Source organism: Rhinoraja longicauda, chromosome 8 (genome assembly GCF_053455715.1).
Source record: "Rhinoraja longicauda isolate Sanriku21f chromosome 8, sRhiLon1.1, whole genome shotgun sequence".
Lineage (NCBI taxonomy): Eukaryota > Metazoa > Chordata > Chondrichthyes > Rajiformes > Arhynchobatidae > Rhinoraja > Rhinoraja longicauda.
The window spans coordinates 26150777-26173077 of NC_135960.1; the positions used below are offsets into that span (position 1 = coordinate 26150777).

Sequence of the window (22301 nt, forward strand, 5' to 3'; positions counted from 1 at the left end):
TAAATGTTTGAGATAAAAATACGCTATGTGCTCTCTTGCAAATACACTGAATATATACTTGTTACATCTTGGAGCATTCATGAAGATATGAGAGTTGTAATTCCTGAATCCATAATTAACAGAAAAAAATAATGAGCCTCAAACTGCTCTGCAACTTAAGGCACGAAGCATCATTTGCATCGGTTGACAATGGTGTATGGGAAGGAGTCCCAAGTATGTGTGTGGTAAATAAAACTTATTAATATGGGTGTGTTAGGTGAGTAGGGGAGAGGGAGCGTGTGAGTGGAGAGAGGGTGAATTGGACAATTTGTTTGATCTTTGGAGCTCTAATTGCCCTTTGAACTCCAAAATTGCATTTTCTTCAGACAAATAAGTGTACGTATATTTATATTTAATTGTGTATGGTTGGATCTGTGTTTGGTAAATTTATCCAAGAGAAATCTGTTATGAAACAAAACTGATTTCGGCAAATTCCAATGTACTGAAAATGATGTTAGAACTAATCTTGTCCAACATCTTGCGTTTGTATCTCTAAACATTTTTTTTTACAATAATTGATATGTTTAGAAGTGTAGTCATTGCTTTTTAGCAACTAATTTGCATGAAATTATGTTCTATGAGCAAAAACATTAACATTGGAGTTTTTTCTCGTAGCGTTTCTTGTCAGACTGTTTGTATCTCACTTTTTCTTTTGCAGGAACAAGTTATTCTTTCTGATAAGGAAATAATGCTGTGCCTTTAGTAGTTGATGCTAACATGATGAGATATTTAATGAATGCGTAAATACTCTGTTTTACAGTTCTTTTGAGAGTAATAGTTTTGCTCATTTCTGTGGGCCGTTTGCTTAGTTTATCCCAATTCTGTTTGATCAAAGTCACTGTGGTATTTGAGATTCAGAAAGGGACACAGCTGTTTGGTGACGAAAAATGAAAATAGAAAAGCAATCTAAAAACAGAGCAAATAGGAGGTTCATCAGATACCAAAGAGTGAGATTATGGCAATGTGATAAAAATAAGAATTAACGTCCAAAGTAAATACAGTATATGGGGGGGAAATATGAAGAAGTGAAACAGAATTTTGTTGATCTCTCTATCTCCATCATAGGGTTATGACTATCTTCTGATGTCTACTACAAACCCATTGATTTCCGCAGTTATCTGCCCTACACCACCTCCCACCCTGCCTCTTGCAAAGACGCTATCCTCTTACTTTCAATTTCTCTGTTTCCGCAGCATCTGCTCCCAAGATGAGGCTTTCCATTCTAGGACATCTGAGATGGCCACTTTCTTTAGTAAACATGATTTCACCCCTGCTATCTAGATGGATCTCTCACCCGCATCTTCTCTGTGTTTCTTGGTCCTTGCCTTTCATCTCACTAGCCTCCGCGTCCAACACATTATTCTCCAACATTTCTGCCATCTTCAATGTGATCCTGCCACTAATCACGTCTTCCCATTCCCACCCCCCTTTTTGACTTCTGCAGAAATACCTCCCAAAGCAACTCCTTGGTTTACTCATCTTTTCCCATCCAAACTATCCCCTCTCCAGGTACTTCCCCAGCAACTGCAGGAGATGTAACACCTGCCACTGTACCTTCTCCCTCGCATCCACTGGCCTTTCCATCCTGGATCTCCTCCATTGCCAGTGAGGCCACGTGCAAACAGCACCTCATATTCAGCTTGGGTGGCTTGCAATCGAACAGCATGAAGATTTTTGATAACTGACCTACAATCAAACCCCTATTTCCATGACCCATCATATATATATATATATATAGAGAGAGAGAGAGAGAGAGAGAGAGAGAGAGAGAGAGAGAGAGAGAGAGAGAGAGAGAGAGAGAGAGAGAGAGAGAGAGAGAGGAGAGAGAGAGAGAGAGAGAGAGAGAGAGAGAGAGAGAGAGAGAGAGAGAGAGAGAGAGAGAGAGAGAGAGAGAGAGAGAGAGAGAGAGAGAGAGAGAGAGAGAACACGAAAGCACTACACAGTGTGTGCGCGCGATGTTTTTGGGGGTTTTTTTTTTTAAACAAACAAATAACCTGTGCTCCTGTTCTGAAAGTGTAGTTGGGTGCAAATGCTAGCATTGGTATGGTGGGCTGACCAGCCTGTTTCTGTGCTATACATCTCAGTGATTCTCTATCAGAGATTTTCTATTTTACGTGTTTAAATTTAATTACTTGTAGATAATATTCTTGTCAGAGTCCAGTGGTATATGACCCTCGGGCACCTGCATTATCATTGAGTAAAATTATCAAAATAGGGACTTCGGATCCAATTTAGTTTTCACATGCAAAAAGAGGTGCAACGTGCTGGAGTAACTCAATAGGCCAGGGCCAGGCACTCAATACCTTTTGTTTATATTGATGTGAAATTGATACCAGTTTATACCAATGCTAATCCTGGAGTAATAATTAACCTTCTACTGGGTTTTCTTCAGTATATGTCGCCTTACTGAGATTTATGTTTTTCTGATCTGAATTATAAAGTGCAAGAGTATTTACTGTGCACTGTCTTACTGTGCTATGCTAAAACATAAAGCAATGTAGCTCTGCACATGATGGTTAATTAATACATTGGAAACATAAAAAATAGGTGCAGGAGGAGGCCATTTGGCCCTGTGAGCCAGCACCGTCATTCATTGTGATCATGGCTAATCATCCACAATCAGTAACCTGTGCCTGCCTTCTCCGCATATCCCTTGATTCCGCTAGCCCCTAGAGCTCTTTTAAATTCATCCAGTGAACTGGCTTCTACTCCCTTCAGTGGCAGAGAATTCCTCAAATTCACAACTCTCTGGGTGAAATTTTTTTTTTTGCATCTCAGTTTTAAATGGCCACACCTTTATTCTTAGACTGTGGCCCCTGGTTCTGGACTCCCCTAACACTGGGAACATTTTTCCTGCATCTAGCTTGTCCAGTCCTTTTATAATTTTATACATTTCTATAAGATCCCCTCTCCTAAATTCCAGTGAATACACGCCCAGTCTTTCCAATCTTTCCTCATATGACAGTCCCTCCATCCCAGGGATTAAACCAAAACTGCACTGCCTCAATAGTAAGAATGTCCTTCCTCAAATTAAGAGACCAAAACTGCACACAATACTCCAGATGTGGTCTCACCAGGGCCCTGTACAACTGCAGAAGGATCTCTTTACACCGATACTCAAATCCTCTCTTTATTAAGGCCAACATGCCATTAGCTTTCTTCACTGCCTGCTGTACCTGGATGTTTACTTTCAGTGACTGGTGTAGAAGGACACCCAGATCTTGTTGCACTTCCCTTTTTCCTAATCTGACACCATTGAGATAATAATCTGCCTCCTTGTTCTTGTTGCCAAAGTGGATAACCTTACATTTATCTACATTATTATACTGCATCTGCCATGCATCTGCCCACATAGTCAACCTGTCCAAGTCACCCTGCAACCTCCTAGCATCCTCTTCACAGTTCACACTGTCACCCAGCTTTGTGTCATCTGCAAATTTGCTAGTGTTACCTATAATCCCATCATCTAAATCATTAATATATATTGTAAACAGTTGCGGCCCCAGCACCGAGCCTTGCGGCACTCCACTCGCCACTGCCTGTCATTCTGACAGGGACCAGTTTATTCTGACTCTTTGTTTCCTGTCTGCCAACCAATTCCCTATCCATGTCAATACCCTATCCCCAATAGCATGTGCCCTAATTTTCCCCTCTAATCCCCTGTGTGGGACCTTATCAAAGGCTTTCTGAAAGTCCAGATACACTACATCCACTGGCACTCCTTCATCCATTTTACTTGTCACATCCTCAAAATTCCAGAAGATTAGTCAATCAGGATTTCCCCTCATAAATCCATGCTGACTTGGACCAATCCTTTTACTGCTATCCAAATGCGCCATTATTGCTTCTTTAATAATTGACTCCAGCATCTTCCCCACAACCGATGTCAGGCTAACTGGTCTATAATTCCCCGTTTTCTCTCTCGCACCTTTCTTGACAACATTAGCTACCCTCCAATCCACAGGAACTGATCCTGAATCTCTTGAACATTGGAAAAAGATCACTAATGCGTCCACGATTTCTAGAGCCACCTCCTTGAGTACCCTGGGATGCAGACCATCAGGCCCTGGGGATTTATCAGCCTTCAGTCCCATCAGTCTACCCAATACTATTTCTTGCTTAATGCAAATTTCTTTCACTTCCTCTGTCTCCCCAGATCCTCTGTCCTCTAGTACATCTGGGAGATTGTTTGGGTCTTCCTTAGTGAAGATAGAACCAAAGTATATTGTCGGTACAGGTTTACCTTAGTGTTAATGTTTTCTTTCTTTGAACATTGTTTAAGATGGGATGGTAATTCAGCACAATATAATAGTATGAAGCATGTTTTTAAACAGCACCCTGAAACTAGGGTTCTTGTGACACCCCCCACCACCCCCCACCACCCCCTTAATGATGGCGTTTGATGTTTTTGTTATCTGATTACCCAAAACTAGCGCACATTTCAGCATCCGCCTGATATTTCGCCGCTGACCCTTGCCATGTTGTCATTGAATTTGTATCTGTACATTTCTTGAAGCACAATGCCTTTATTCTTTTGCAAATGCTGGTCATTTCCTTAGCTTGGGACTCAACATTTTGTTTTGGAGATGTTCTGTCCTTCACATTTGAACCATTGATCAGGAACTCTTAATGTTGTTAGTCTCTGCTCCTGGCTCTACATTAATGATCCATGCCTTTTGCACAGGCTTGCAGGAAATCCTAATACAAATGAGCTTCAGCTGATCTCAGAAGTTTTGCTTTCTGATGGTCTCATAGTAGGATGAACAAATAATTGACATATTTTAAATTCTACATTATACAAAGTATGTATATTGCTTTGAAATTTATGTATATAAACTCCAATAATAATATTACATCTGAGAACCCCTTAGTATAATTTGGAACACAAGTAGGAGTTAATTTATTCTGTTGATCATGCTTTGAAACCAAGTTGGTGAAGCATACTGGAAACCATTGATCAATTGCACAGATGAATTTAATGATGTTCTAGGTAATTGGTTCCAGTAATGTTGAAGACAGCATAAATACAAGGTTAAGCTAGTATAAAGTACATTAAGGATATTTGCATTTTGAATAGTTACTTTGAATCGAATTTTGAAGAGCAAGTAAATAATTCTAGGGAGTATACAAAATGATTAGTTATTATTATTCAGATCTGTTTAGAAAATGGTCATCTTTAGAACTGGATTCATACAGCACATAAGGAGATAGCTCCAGCTTGTTGAAAGAACTAATTAATTAGTCCCATTATATGGCTCTTACGGTTTTACACATTTATTTCTTTTGGGATTCTTATGCAAAATTGTACACATTTACAAAATTTACACATTTATTTCTTTTGGGATTCTTATGCAAAATTGTATCTGGACAGCAAATTGTATTACATGAAGCAATTGTGGAAATTCACAGAAAACCTCGCACCAAATTATTTTTTTAAAGTCCTGTCCATTTCTTTAACCAGGAAATTAGCTTTAGCTGATCTTGACTACCAGATTTTTGCATTATTTTTCCATTCCAAATTTATAATGGTAATTCTCTCTGTAAATTTGCCATCTTGCATTAAACTTCCGTATTAGTGAGGCAGTTCAGCTGGAAACTATATTCACAGAGTTATTCATAAATTCATTGATTCACTTTCTTTATTACAACAACATATGATCAGACTATGTACGTGGAATACCAGTGTACTTTAATGGAAAATAATGCATCTGTGATGTTTCATTAATTTTAGTTCAATTTCATGCCTTCAGCTTAAGTATGTAAGTGGAGAGAAAATTCAATTTTGGGTAAACTAAATCTTCTACAAGATCGATTTCTCGGTTGCTTCATTTTGATTTTATTTTGCATGATGCTGGGTTTATGTGTCTGTCTGATGCTCAGCTGACTGAAAGATATTTACTTATACCCTTCACAAAAATAGGTGGAGGAGTAACAGGCCCTTCAGCCTAGCTCATCCATGCTGACCAAGATGCCCCATCTATGCTAGTCCTGTTGGCTGCATTTGACCTATATCCCTTACAATTCCTAGTGGATTCATTCTTTTACTAAATCAGCAGTATTCAGTATTATTACATATCTTTCTGCAGTTTATTAAACGTTAGCCCTAAATGTTTTAAATTAGTACTATAGTATCTAAATAACCTAGTACAGCAAATGCAAATTTGTAGGTGGATGTGACCTGATTGCACTTGGACTGTTTAATCATGTACAGTTGATAATGTAGCTTGATATCAACTGTTGTTGTACAGCTCTCCTGTGTATTACCTCGAGGCATTTTATAACGTGCTACACGGCTAATAAAAATATATTGTTGCTTGGATTTCTTTGGGTGTTCTTCACTGTTGGGTGGTATTACTGAAATAAGATAACAATGAAAGTCGTGTTCCTTTGAGAGATGGAAATGTTTTGAGAGAAGCCTGCAAGATTGGACAAAATTATGCAGACAGTATTACATGTGATTTATTTAAGAAATGCTATACCTTAATTTCCTTCAGTGTTGATCAAACAAGTTAGAAAATGTATGCTGTAAAATGTTTACACTTGGTAATTTAAAAAAAAGGAAATGGTTAAAACTGCATTCCAGCATTTATGAAGAGAAATAAAGTTGATACTGATTTGTGCTTCCACACTGATAAGGGTCATGATCCAAAATCTTAACATTTGTTGCTCTATCATAAGTTTCTATGTGATCTGTGAAGCATTTCCAGCATTCTCTCTTGTTATGGCAGATTATGGCATTCAAAATTCTTTGATGCCATCTTTAATTTGGAAGCTCACAGTTTTTTTTAGAAAAGGAGATACACATTTTAAAAACCTAATGAAAAGTATGTTGAAGGGAACAGATGCTTATTCAAGGCTTTTTCTTCTGTATGCACTTGTTCTGCATTTATCTTGCATCCCGTTTCCCTGTAATGCTTTGATTCAATGAGTTTTTCTCCACAACTCTAAGTGCAGGTACTCTGCCATAAACATCCCATCAAGTCCTGTACCATTATTGAACCACAATTGGCTATTATGAGATCTTGAGTATATTTATAGATATATAGCTCCAGAGAGTGAAGCAGGTTCTGTAAACGTTCTCTGACCTTTGATATAGTGCACCTTCCTGTTGGCTATTCAAACTCGACAAAATAACATTTTAAATCATAGAATAGGTTGTTTTCTTTTAAATAGTCTCACTTCTGTTAGAATGGATTCATCACCAATAATAAGCACGTGTAGCTTAAAGGCAACATAAAATCTAATTATAATTATAATTTAGTACTTAAAGAAGCAACACAGTTGTGAAAATGAAGCAGACATATCAATTTTTGCTTGCCCTAAAGTGTGTGCAAATTTGAGTAATTAAATGAAGTATGGAAATCACGGTGATGATCAGCTTTGCAATGAATTCTTAATGCCTATGTTTTTCACATTATGAATAATTTGTTATGATTATGGAATTTCAGCACTGAAACCTATTATTTCTGCCTTTGTAGGAGATAGGAGGTGCAAGCCCTCCCCAGAGAAACTGGAAGGGAATTGCTATTGCACTGCTCGTGATCCTTGCCGTGTGCTCTCTCATCACTATTTCGGTCATTCTTTTAACTCCAGGTAAACCATGTATTAATTTATATATTTTGCTAGCTGATTGGATAATTTGCTCCTTTTAATTCTGCCAACATTATTTAATAATCCGCTGTGAGATGGTGGAGGTCATCAGTAAGTCGTATTATACACTTTTATCCTACTCTTCAACTGCATTAAATGGGTTTCATTTGCAGAAATACTTAACATTCCACAGTGTATACAGTATCTAGTAAAAAGCTGAACTGATCTGGAAAAGATGAAAACGTGTTTTAATTCATCCCCTCTTCACAACAGCAACCACATCTCTAGTATTTCTCATGTAGGGACTTGCTGAACCACTTTGTAGTGAAACTGGCTTGTGTCACAGATTATGCTTGTTGCTAGGATGTAGTCCCCTAAAACCAGACTTGAATCTGTTGTTTCATTCATGGAATTCCATCTAACACTGTGGCAAATTACCATCTATCCTTGGCATTGTAACAAATAGGTTTTACAATTTTTGGCATTTGATCTTATCTGTTGTGGCATCTTCACTATTAACTTTGCTTGATCAGTTACAAATTCTATATTATATTTTTATTTGACTTATTTATGGTACTAAGCAGTCAAATTGATTAAAAGATGTTCCATTAAATTTATTGAGAATCCAAATCATTAATCAATCAGCCTGACAGTTTATAGGAAATTTGAAAAAAATACTCTGTCCCAATGCCATTTAAAAATCCTTGTCACAGGTACTTCTGGTTCTAAAAACTGTGTTTTAGCCGAAGCTTTAATAGAAATGAACTTCCATTTTTTGCTTAATTGGGCCAACTTATCAGCCACCATCCACTCTTCAGCTGCTTTAAAAAACAAACTACCAGTTTCAAAATGAAATGGTGTATTCTAATTAAATACTGCTGCCTTGACCCAACAAAAATAGAAATACCGTTGATCCATGAATGCTGGGCACTTATCATTATTGCCATCACTGCGATGTCAGCCAGTGCCATCAAAGTTGATTGGTCCCCATCAGTCAGGGAAGACTTTCATTTGATAGTTAACAAGAGCGCTATGTCATTACCTCAGGCATTATTTTTGGTCAAAGCAACTGAACATAGTGCATGTTCAGGCCAGGAATAACCTGGTTAAACCAGATTCCAAAGGTGGTTGCTACTTCATTTTAATAGAATAGGAAATGCTCCTCTTGCCCCTGCATCTCCTTCTCAAATTTAATGTTGAGGTTTTATTCAATTGAACAAACAAGGAGATGAAATCTGTATGATTGAACACTTGGGTTAATCAGCTAATATTTTCCACTCTAGGGAATCATCAGATTCCTTTAATAAACTTATTCAATTACTTTGCCTTGCCCTCAAGTGTAGCACATTAGTGCTTTAGGACAAAATTATTGTTGATGGAGATGGAACATGATTTTTCAAACTTTGATAGAGAATAAACGAGAAAAAAAGCAATGTGCAGAAATGTGTCATTAAAATAATTTTTGATAAAATACGAGGAAAACAAAACTTGGCTTATGGAAACATTCCATGTATATAAGCTTTGATAACAGCAATAAGATGTAATGATCAGTGCAGATTCCTGTGCAGGCCTAAGAGGTAATTACAGCAGGAGATAAATAGCATTACAGAGGAAGTTAATCAGCCAGTCACCAATCTCAACAGGTGAGTTTCTTTGCTTTATTATCAGTGCCCTTTGTGTCAGGGGGTGGTTTATTATAATATTTATTAATGAAGAACAAACTGGGTCAACCAGCACAGTATGATCAATGCTGTCACATTAAAGAAACTGAAAGAGTTTGCAATGCATAAGATACACCTTGCACAATTGGAAATAAACACTAATTGGACATTTCCCCTACAGAACACCTGCATTCAATCAAACACTATTGTTCCAATTGGCCGCCACTTTAATTCTCTATCTATTCTCTATCTATCTATCTAAACCCACCCTTCTATGATCTCCTGCAAAGCTATCTCATCTTCTTCAACAGTCACCTTATTTGTTGCCTTTCAGACTTAATACTGAATTCTATAAATTCAGTTAAATCAGTCTCTCTGTCTACATCAAAATGGACTCATTTTGCTGAGAGTTATCCATCTGTAACATAGGCTCTGTTTTTCTCATTCCACAGCAGACAGTAACCCATTGGCATTTCACAGTTTTTGTATTTCACAGCTTTTATATCACTGTTTTGTGCTTTACTAACAACACATCCTCACAATAAATCCTGGCCTCATGCTATCAGAGGTATCTCCTTTGTCTCAACCATCCCACCCTCAAACTCCCTGCTAGTTAAAAATGACTCATTTCCTTATTTTCACAATTCTGATGAGCCTTCCATCTGAAGCATTGACTCTTTTCCATTTTCACCAATGCAAGCTGACCTGCTGAATACTTACAACAGTTTCTGCCTTCAGACAGAGAGCAAATAATGCTATGAGGTTGCAGGGTGACTTGGACAGGTTGTGTGAGTGGGCAGATGCATGGCAGATGCAGTTTAATGCGGATAAGTGTGAGGTTATCCACTTTGGTGGTAAGAATAGGAAGGCAGAGTATTATCTGAATGGTGTCAAGTTAGGAAAAGGGGACGTACAATGAGATCTGGGTGTCCTAGTGCATCAGTCACTGAAAGGAAGCATGCAGGTACAGCAGGCAGTGAAGAAAGCCAATGGAATGTTGGCCTTCATAACAAGAGAAGTTGAGTATAGGAGCAAATAGGTCCTTCTGCAGTTGTACAGGGCCCTAGTGAGACCGCACCTGGAGTACTGTGTGCAGTTTTGGTCTCCAAATTTGAGGACGGATATTCTTGCTATTGAGGGTGCGCATCGTAGGTTCACTAGGTTAATTCCCGTAATGGCTGACTGTCATATGTTGAAAGACTGGAGCGACTAGGCTTGTATACACTGGAATTTAGAAGGATATCGAAACATATAAGATTATTAAGGGGTTGGACACGTTAGAGGCAGGAAACATGTTCCCAATGTTGGGGGAGTCCAGAACCAGGGGCCACAGTTTAAGAATAAGGGGTAGGCCATTTAGAACGGAGATGAGGAAAAACCTTTTCAGTCAGAGAGTTGTAAATCGATGGAATTCTCTGCCTCAGAAGGCAGTGGAGGCCAATTCTCCAAACGCATTCAAGAGAGAGCTAGATAGAGCTCTTAAGGATAGCGGAGTCAGGGGATATCAGGAGAAGGCAGGAACGTGGTACTGATTGAGAATGATCAGCCATGATCACATTGAATGGTGGTGCTGGCTCGTAGGGCCAAATGGCCTACTCCTGCACCTATTGTCTATTGTCAAATCCATTCATGAATTTGCAGAAAAAGGTTGCTAGCAATTCAAAAGGAAATTATCACTTCTGAAGCTTTATTCAAGTCACCTGTGAGATGTATTCACTATGCAATCCTAGTTGTTTAGTCAGCAAATTTAAATCTTTATTGGATGCATTTTCCCCAGTGGATGTTCTGTAATGTGATGTATGATCAGCAAATATTCAATCTTAGCCAGGTTCAATGACATACAGACCCCTAATTACAGAAGTACAAATTTTCAATGTACTTCGAATTTTGAATGTAGCATGCGCACTTTATCCAAGTATTTAGTAGCTATTAAAATATAAAAGATCTTTTAAATTAATCTTCAAGCAAATAGAACTATATAAGAGATTCTATGAAATCGTACTGGTAAGATAGTTATCTTCATTTACTTCCTGCTTTAAGAATGATCGTAGATAAAAGAAAAAGTTAGTCGGGAACCAAGGTAACATTTTGTTCACTCACTAAATATTTGCATTACTTCAATGCTCCAAGAGCATTTGGCATCCATTCCTGTCATTACCCAACTTGAACCATTACAAAGTTTATATAATGACCTCCATGCAGTAAAACACCAGATTTTCCTCCTTTGGCACCTCCTAAAATGAACTTTGATACTTGGCATTTGTTAGACAGTGGTCTACAGCTGAACATGCAGGAAAAAAACAACCTCTTTTAATGGAGATTCTTACAAGATTAAAGTTGTAATGTTTTTTTTGGTTACTTTATACCATTTAGTCATATTGTTGGTTTGGGCATTACTTCCAGTTTGTGTCATCAATTTTTATTTTTCTCTGAATACACCCTCCAAAAGTGGATTATTCTAATTTGCCTCTGATTTAGGGGGCAAAGACAGAATAGAGATAAATAACACATTGTTACTGATCAGGCATCAACATTCTCGCATTATTGTGTACCCTTCAAGTTAACATTACCTCAATAACAGCCAGCAGCAAAGTCTATGTTAATAATGCTCCTGGGCGGCATGGTGGCACAGTGGTTGAGTTGCTGCCCTACAGCAGCAGAGACACGGGTTCGATCCCGACTATGGGTACTGTCTGTGCAAGATTTGTATGTTTACCCCGTGGCCTACGTGGGTTTTCTCCGGGTACTCCGGGTGCTCCGGTTTCCTGCTACACTCCAAAGACAGACAGATTTGTCGGCTTATTGGCTTGGTAAAATTGGCTTATTGGCTTGGTAAAATTGTAAATTTTTCCCAGTGTGTGTAGAAGAGTGTTAGTGTGCAGGGATCACTGATCGGCCTGGACTCAGTGGGCAGAAGTATCTGGAAACTAAATTAAACTTATTAAGAAGGTGTGTCATTTGTTTCTCTCACCTCATGTTCACTGAACATATTCAGTGTTTTTTAGAGAATCTTGGGAACATTTTAAACATCACCCAATTGGTATTTAACTGATGCATCAAGTTTGTCACCAGTCCATTGTATCTTTTAAGTAGCCTTGCATCTAATATTTAACATGAATGAAATTGTTAATGAGGATGTCATCACACCATGAAATTGATGCTTAATGCAGGAATCAAATAACGGTTGCCAATGATTCAATGCTCTTCCACACGATGTGAAGGTTTGAAACCTCCGCCAGCGTAATCTTGAGAAATAAATGGTCTGACAAGACCTCTACTACTCTCTCTGCATTACCCTAATAATATTGTGCTTGGTTTCATTAGGTGAGTTTAATGCTGTTCCAAGACATAATTACCACTTAGCAAACCTTCTATCTGTATATTTGCTCATAAATATTTCAAAATATGATACAGCTATAAAAGTTCTATTTATGACATCTTAGCTTTTACATTATTTATTAGTATAACCTCTGATTTTAATCTACCTTTCATATAATATTCCAAATGTTAGTTAACAATTCTACTTTTAATTCCTGTTTTTTCCTATATGTGACTATGTGACAATTCAATGTGAATCTATATATATATATATATATATATATATATATATATATATGTTACTAAAACTCTCATCTTGTTTGTTTGTATATTTGTTCATTCTTAAATATTTTTAGACCTGAAATATAGCAAAAATGGTCCACGATAGCGCAACAATTTTAGGTCCACCTTACTCACCATTGGCCTGCGGTTCAAATGGTTGTTATATTTTAAAATCACTTTTTAAACTTTAATAAATACCTTTTCCACTGGCCCTGCCCATCAGCCGCACCTGCGCAGTTATACCTCTGTGTTCAATGTCACAATGGGAACCCAGCAGGTCCTTGCCTGCGCAGTAGGGGGCCCATTGATCTAATACAGATGCTCCCCGACTTACGATGTTTCGACTTACGAAATTTCGACTTTGCGATGGTGCAAACGGCAGCGACCCAGGGGAGGACAGGAGGGGGGGATGGAGTGGGTAAGTGGGTGAGGAGGGGGGAATAAGGGGGGTTGAGGGGGAATGGTGTGGGGGTAGGGGAGGTGGGGGGATAAGGAGGGGTTGAGGGGGGATGGAGTGGGTGAGGGAGGGATAAGGAGGGTTGAGGGGGGATGGAGTGGAGGGGAAGGGGGGAATGGGGGAGGGGAGGGTGCTAGACCAATGCAGGAGAGGTTTGGGCTCAATGGGTCCACCCTTTTCTAGTAGCTACTAATACAGTTTGGCTGCATGACTAATCTTGGAACCAAAGTAATTCAGTAATAGTGACGGAAACCTGAAATCCATCCCAAAGAGGTTGCTGGAAATTTAAAAGTAGATTTATTTTGTGATCAAGGCTAAATGCATTTTCTTCACAAAAGCAAGCCAATGTGGGTGATTCATAACATTTTACAATGATAGGATAAATTCAGAATTAAAAATATATGCATCCAATGTAATGTAAAAGACACAACTTTACTTCCTTCAATGAGCTGCCTTTAGCTAAACCTTGTGACATAAATCTATCTGTGCGATTCTGTAAACTCCAGAACATAATTACTATATTTGGGCTGTTTTGATGATCTAACTAGTTCATTTTAACCTCCAGTCAGTAATGACATCTAAAATGGCGAAGTATTTGGTAATGATGGTACTGCAAGAAGTTGAGCCAAAGAGGTTGGCTGCCATTTTCTTTGATAGAGATGTTGCCTGGTGTTCATATGCACATAATGGAATCTGAAATCTGACTCTGGTACTGGTAAAAGCCAAACATAGTGATACTGAGCAGGTATTAAAATAGATAAGGCTTGCATTCAGCAGGTCAGGCAGTGTATATGAAAAAAAATAATGGTTAATATTTAAGATCCAAGACCCTTCATCAGAACTGGCAGAGAGAGAGAAAAATGTTTTAACTTTTGGAGAAGATAAGGAAAAGATGAGTAGAACAAAAGGAATATCTATAAAAAACACAGTACTGGAGGAACTCGGCAGGTCTGGCAACATGTCCGGAGGACGTGTTAGGCAGTGTTTTGGGTTGGGACACTTCTTCAAACCAAAGATCGGAATCGAAAGAAAGGTCTGGGGTCGAAACTTCGTCTATCTGTGCCTTCCAGAGATGCTGCCTGGTCTGCTGTTTTACCAGCAATTTGTGTTTTTAAATTAAATGACTGTGATTGGATGAGGCCAAATGATTTAATGGGGCAGTTGGAAAAAGGTTATGGCGCTTTGTCTCTGTTATCTATTACTGATAACAGGGCCATGGTTTATAACCAACAATCCAAGCATTTGCTTGCCACTACTCACCTGCCTTCCTCCGACCATGATGCAGACTCCCACACCACGTGGTCTGACACTACTGGGTCTTACTGCTCCCCCCCCCCCCCTCCTACAGAGAACATCAGTGGGGGTTTTGCTGGTTCTTCCCCTTTTAGCCAGGTGGCCCCCGCTACCCCCCAACCTTACAATAGTCCTCAAGCCCCCCATCCTCTCTGAACACCCAATACCTCCCCACCAGACATCGCCTCGGCTTCCATCTACTCACCTGCCTTCCTCCGAGTCTCCGACTACATTCTATCTCTGCTGGAGTAACTCAGCGGATCAGGCAGCATCTCTGGAAGATACTGATAGACAAAGTTTTGAACCCAGACCCTTCTTCCAATTCCGATTTTTGTTTTGAAAAAGTGTCCCAACCCATATATATATATGTGTGTGTGTGTATGTATATGTATATACGCACACAGACGTACACACAAAAAAATGATAATAGTTCAATAATAGTCTATGGAGTTCAGAGCTTATTTGAGGTTGTAGTGTTTAATAGCCAAATGGCTGTAGGGAAGAAGCTGTTCCTGAACCTAGACATTATCATGTTTATACTCCTGTACCTTCTTCCCAATGGCATGGATGAAATTAATATGTGGCCAGTGTGGTGTGGGTCGCTGATTATGATGGCTGTTTTTTTGAGGCAGGGATTCCAGTAAAACCCCTCAATGGTGGGGAAGTCAGAGCCGGTGATGAACTGGGCAGTGTTCACAACTTTTTGCAGGCTACTTCGTTCCTGGGCATTCGAGTTGCTGAACCAGGCTTTGATGCAACCAGTCAATATGCTCTCTACTGTGCACCTGTAGAAGTTCAAGAGAATCCTCTTTGACATACCAAGTCTCCGGAATCTTGTCAGGAAGTAGAGGCGTTGATGTGCTTTATAATTGCATCAGTGTGCCGGTCCCAGGAAAGATTTTCGGAAATAGACACAAAATGCTATAGTAACTCAGCAGGACGGGCAGCATCTCTGGAGAGAAGGAATGGGTGACATTTCGGGTCGAGACCCTTCTTCAGACCCGAAACGTCACCCATTCCTTCTCTCCAGAGATGCTGCCTGTCCCGCTGAGTTACTCCAGCATTTTGTGTCTACCTATGATTTAAACCAGAAACTGCAGTTTTTTCCTACACAAGATCTTCAGAAATATGCACACCCAGGAATTTGAATTTTCTGACTCTCTCCACCATTGATATAAACAGGATTGTGGGTCATCCTTCCCCTTCCAAAGTCCACAATCAAATGGGCCAAACGTGGGCAGTTGGAACTATTGTAGAAGGGGCAGGTGAGTCGATATGCGCAGGTTGAGCCGAAGGACCCGTTTCTGCGCTGTACGACTCTGACTCTAATCTTTACAAATATAAAGAGAGATATTTCATCAAGCATAGAATGATGTCACTACAATCTATTGTAGTTCTTTATTCTTCAGTCTAGGGCCTCATTATAACAGTGCCCAAGGCTACAGATGGACAGATCAGAGGCGGATGATAAATTAAAGTGGCAAACAATTGGAAGGTCAGGGTTTACTCCTACAGCCTGAACATAGACGCTGCTCAAAATGATCAGGGAGAAACTGTTTCTCCAGAATAGCAGAGACCATATTCCCAATGTAACCGTCTAGATTGGACAGAGGGCAAATGAATTGTTCCGTTGCCTGGGAAAACTCTTTAGGTCTACGGATGGCAGGAAGGGAAGAGGTAAAAGGACAAGAAAGTGCCCAAGAGATGGGAAGTGTTTGAAGGGAACAGACAAAGGGACCAGAGAATTGTGAAGGGAGTGATATGTTTTAAATGTTGAAAAGGGAATGTAGGGGAATGTGTCTGGTGAAATCTTGTTTTGATTTCCTTTGCTGAGTATGTTATTGGTGAATGTGCTAATTATTAGCACCATTAGTGACATGTTCCATGATTTAGCTAATGATTCAAAGTCAATTAATGGTATTGCAACTAGCCACGTAGAATTGCCTTTTGCTTTTGTGGACAGCATATCCTTGGGGTATTTTCCATATTGCCTTGTAGACAATAGACAATAGACAATAGGTGCAGGAGGAGGCCATTCGGCCCTTCGAGTCAGCACCGCCATTCAATGTGATCATGGCTGATCATTCTCAATCAGTACCCCGTTCCTGCCTTCCCCCCATACCCCCTGACTCCGCTATCCTTAAGAGCTCTATCTAGCTCTCTCTTGAATGCATTCAGAGAATTGGCCTCCACTGCCTTCTGAGGCACAGAATTCCACAGATTCACAACTCTCTGACTGAAAATGTTTTTCCTCATCTCAGTTCTAAATGGCCTACCCTTTATTCTTAAACTGTGGCCTCTTGTTCTGGACTCCCCCAACATTGGGAACATGTTTCCTGCCTCTAACGTGTCCAACCCCTTAATAATCTTATACGTTTCGATAAGATCTCCTCTCATCCTTCTAAATTCCAGTGTATACAAGCCTAGTCGCTCCAGTCTTTCAACATATGACAGTCTCGCCTTCTCCCCCCAATGGCATTTACCCTGTCACCCTGCATCCCCTTTCCCTAGTTCCAACCTGAATGTCCTCTGGATGTCGGAGGAAAACAGAGCACAGGGACAACATGCAAAACCCTACACAGAGAGCAAAGAAGGTTAAGATTAAATCCAGGTCATTGGAGCTATGAGGCAGCAGCTCAGCTCTTTGTGCCACCCCATACAGAAGCTTGCTATTGAATATTTCAAATTTGCAAGACTGACAATGTCTGGTGAAAGCTGAAATCTGAGCCTTGTAAATAATGTTTAAAAACAATACGAAGTCCATTTAGTAATTGAAAGCGAGGTTTAGCTAATAAAACTGATATCCAACATTACTAATGTAATACCATGGAATCAAGTTTTCAGAATGTGACCTTTAACACAAGAGATGAGATTTCTGTTGGATGGTAATAAAGTGGATCCCCAGAGGAGTCGCTTCAAGAGAATAACTTCACCAAGTCCTGTGCTTAATCCGCTGACAACATAGAATGGAACAAATCTAAACTGAAACTCATCATCAATCCCCAGAATTTGACAGTTACAAGGCAGGTATGTCTTATCTGCCCTTTACCACGAGCCTAATCCAATGTATTTTTCAATGTCTGACGGCATCCACTAAGAGGTGTGCTTATACTTCCAGATAATCATTCTAGATAGGGAAACTGATATGGCACAGTCTTGCAGATGTTAACTTTTCACTGTTCATTTTAATGAGTAGATTTCAGATTTTAAAACCTCCCCAGGAGCAATGAAGACACCAATTTCTCAGTCATTTTTTGCACAGGTTACATGTAACTTAAACTCTCCTGTGATTATTGCATTACCCTTGCTCCATACTCCTTTAACTTCCATTATATATCATGCCTAAATTAACACTAGTGTTTAGTGACCAATATACAAGGTGCACCAATGGTTTCTAGCCCTTGCTGTTTCTCGGCTTCATCCACACTGATTCCACTTGATTCCATAGTCTTGATCCCATTTCTGAAAATCGGAACCGTCTCATCTCCATCTCTCTTAAAAGTTAGCCATCCTGGATAATTTAATTCCTAAACTTGGTAATTTTGCGATCACGTTTCTGCTACAGCCATTAAAATGGTCCCCATTTCCAATATGGTTAACTCGCCCACATTTTTACAGAAGCAACACAAATTCAAATAAAGAACCTTCAGATTTGCCTTTGTACTCGTTTTCCCTGCTGTGATTCTAATTGGGGTATATTTATGCTTGCATGGTCTGCCTCCTCCTGACAGTCTAGTTATGATTATTTAGTTTGCTGCCCTGCAGTATCATTTTGTCCTTGCTCTTTAATTTCCTAAATTTACACATACTGGAATCCATGCCCAATTATTTATTTGAAATTTTTATTCATAGCCCTTGATCTTCAATTCACTGGTCCTGAATCCAAAAGAAATCCATTGAAAAGGAACAGATTTTCTTTCAAAGAATTCTACTCAAACAAATCTTTTGGCTTATTCATTTATTTACTAATTTGCACGAGGCTCGGGTAATAATCCAGAAATTAACACCTTCATGGCTCTCCTTCAGAATCCTGTCCATGTCATTGATTTCCCCATGGATCATCTTTCTCCTTCCACTCCAAGGTCCTCTCCAGGACCAAAGGGATATCCTTAACCCAGGCACCAGGCAGGCAACACTGTCTTCAGAACTTGTGCTTATAGCTGTGGAGAGTAGGATACATGTACTTAATGCTACCATCCAGTATTACCACTGCATTCTTTTTGATTTGCTGATGAGAATTGCCTCCTGGACAAGGTGCTGCACTGTGCTTTCTCATGTTCCCTGGAGTTACTGCTCTAATCCGCACAAATTTCAAGATCCCTATTCCTGTCCGATAAGTACAAGAGCTAAGGCTCCTGCAGCATTGCTCCTGCAGCATTAGTCTCTGCGTCTTTGTGCTGTCTCGCACTCCTGTCCAGCCTGATTCACTAATTCTACCTTGTTTCAGGTAAGGGGTGTGACCATCTCTTGGAATAACAAGTCCATGTAAATATTTTGCTCCTTCATCCATTGCCTTGATCAAATTCCAGGATTCAACTCAACAACACAGCAAAGTATTGCAAGCCGCAGAAACCTTTTGCAGATGTGGTTTTCACGGGTTCAGTGGTTTCCATCAACCACAGCTTCCGAAGGCTGCAAACCATCACCTAGATTCTTGCATTAAAATAATTATATGATTCTATGACTCTCATCCTTACTTTTCAATAGACAAATCTCCATTGATATGTTTTTAGGTGACCAGGCAATTATGCATTCCAAGGTTGAGCATCATTTCCAGCATCTGATTTCAATTAATTAGAGGCTTCTCAACAATCTGGAAGAGTATGGCTACTTGTTTGAAGTTGGATCTGAAGAAGGGTCTCGACCAAACTATCGCCTTTCCTTTCCTTCTAGAAATGCTGCCTGATCCATTGATTCACTCCAGCACTTAGTGTTTCTCACATGGCTACTTTATTTATTTATCACTGGCTTAATTGTTTATTACTTGGTTATCACTGCAATTTAAAACTACAGAGTTCAGAATAATTAACTTTAATTTAAATTAAACCAATAATATTTACAGTCAACAAAATGACTGCATTTTCCATTTTCATAGAGCCTTAATCTAATCTTTTTAGAGCAATATACTTTGTTACAGCTAATAAATGTGGAAAATAGAAACCTATTAAAGCTACCACATGAAGATTAAATAACTGCTTAAGATGGCATTTTCATTTCTTAAGTTAATCAGGAGACAAAATGTCACAAAGGAATATCATAAAAATCAAAAGAGAAATAGATGACTAGGATAAAAAATGGAAAATCAAAAGGGGAAAATCAAAATAAATAACCAATGCAGTGTTATCACTGGTCATTAGAATGAATTCACAGTTTGTTGGAATTAAAGATCACAAATTCTGGCTGTGGATATTAAAGCTCGTCAAGCATCAAGTTATCACTGACGTGAAAAACTCAATTTTCCAACCCACTGTTTCTAAACTAATTACCGACAGTGTGTTAAGCCATCCAGAAATGTATTGGTTGAAAACATATTTTCACACATCCCATAGTATTAATTAAATGTGGATGATACTGGATTTATACTGCATGTCGAGTGCAGGGAAAAATAACATTGAATCTTTTTTTTAATTATGCATGCACCATTATGTCTGGCATGCATAGTATACTGGGAAAGCGGCTGGTACATACATAGTTCCAAAAATATGTTAAATATATGCCTTCCTCAGGATTTGCACAGTTATTGAGCATAGCTGCAATTTTGAAAAGTTGTTGAGCTAAAATATTTTGGATATTTTCTGCTTTGATGAGGTCACTGTCCCAGACTCCAAAGGGTATAGTTAACAACAATCTAAATCACATTTTAAAAGAAGTCTGGGTTTCATGGTGTGTCTTTCATAGAGATGGACAATATGCAAACCCAGCCCTTCAGCCCAATCCGTTGTACTTTCATAAAACACAAAGTGCTGGAATAACTCAACGGGTAGCATCTGTGGAAGGAATGGATGGGTGACATTTCGGCTCTGACACTTCTTCAGACTTTTACTTACCCTGATTTCAGAGCAACATCAGGAACATGATTGATATTTTGCCCTCAAATTCTACTGCCTTGTGGCATTTATCTTTTAACCCTGCATTTTAATTTTATGTAAATATTGTTAACATTTGTTTTGTGTAACGTTAAATCTACAGAAGAAAATTGTCGGCAATGTTCTATGTTACAAAGTTTTAACATATTGTTCATGTTTAATTTATTTCAGATGACACTTTGAAAACAGCAGATGCTCGACTGTCTTTGGATGACCTATTTAGAATAGAGTTCACTGCCCATGACCCAGAAGTAAAATGGATAAACGGTATGTAATGAAGCGATAACTCACAAGCTTAAAGTATGACAATAAAAAAGCAATGCAATTATGTGGGCGATATTGGTGGAGCTTAGAAACAATTATTCATCATCATCTTAAAATAATTTACAAATATGCTCAGAGCAGCTTGTAATGGAGCTTACCAGGGAGAAGGCAATTCTGGATTTAGTGGTGTGTATTGAACCGGATTTGATAAGGGAACTCAAGGTAAAGTAACCATTAGGTACTGACCATAATATGATAAGTTTTAATCTGCAATTTGAGAGGGAGAAGGTAAAATCGGAAGTGTCAGTATTGCAGTTGGAGGCATGAGGGAGGAGCTGGCCAAAGTTGATTGGAAAGGGACCCGAGCAGGGATGACGGTGGAACAGCAATGGCAGGTGTTTATGGGAATAATCCAGAAGATGCAGGGTCATTTCATTCCAAAGAGGAAGAAAGATTCTAAGGGGAGTAAGAGGTGACCGTGGCTGACAAGGACAATATAAAAATAAAAGAGAAGACGTATAACATAGTAAAGATGAGCAGGAAGGCAGAGGATTGGGAAACTTTTCAAGATCAACAGAAGGTAACTAAAAAGGCAATACAGGGAGAAAAGATGAAGTATGAAGGTAAGCTAGCCAAGAATATAAAAGAGGATAGTAAAAGCTTCTTTCGGTACGTGAAAAGGAAAAATTTAGTTACGACAAATGTGGATCCCTTGAATACGGAAACAGATGAATTTATTATGGGGAACAAGGAAATGGCAGACGAGTTGAACAGGTACTTTGGTTCTGTCTTCACCAAGGAAGCCACAAACAATCTCCCAGATGTACTAGGGGACAGAGGACCTAGGGTGATGGAAGAACTGAAGGAAATTCACATTAGTCAGAAAATGGTGTTGGGTAAACTGATGGGACTGAAGGCTGATAAATCCATAGGGCCTGATGGTCTGCATCCTAGGGTACTCAGGAAGTGGCTCTAGAAATTGTGGACGCATTGGTGATCATTTTCCAATGTTCAATAGATGCAGGATCAGTTCCTGTGGATTGGAGGGTAGCTCATGTTATCCCACTTTTTAAGAAAGGAGGAGGGAGAAAAACAGGGAATTATAGACCAGTTAGCCTGACATCGGTGGTTTGGAAGAATCTGGAGTCAATTATAAAGTATGAAATAGCGGCACATTTGGATAGCAGTAACAGGATTGGTCCGAGTCAGCATGGAATTACGAAGGGGAAATCATGCTTGACTAATCTTCTGGAATAATTTGAGGATGTAACTAGGAAAATGGACAAGGAAGAGCCAGTGGATGTAGTGTAC

The 22301-nt window shown here is 39.2% G+C and overlaps 1 protein-coding gene across 5 annotated transcripts in view; it reads left to right on the forward strand.

The window, feature by feature from the left end:
- The window catches only part of dpp10 (dipeptidyl peptidase like 10), a 1117462-nt gene that overhangs the window by 673345 nt on the left and 421816 nt on the right, over positions 1-22301 (forward strand). For all 5 annotated transcript variants that reach the window (XM_078403450.1, XM_078403449.1, XM_078403451.1 and 2 more), the window contains exons 2-3: positions 7518-7632; positions 20898-20993. In XM_078403450.1, the coding sequence (XP_078259576.1) occupies positions 7518-7632; positions 20898-20993 (211 nt within the window). The remainder of the gene's footprint in view (positions 1-7517; positions 7633-20897; positions 20994-22301) is intronic.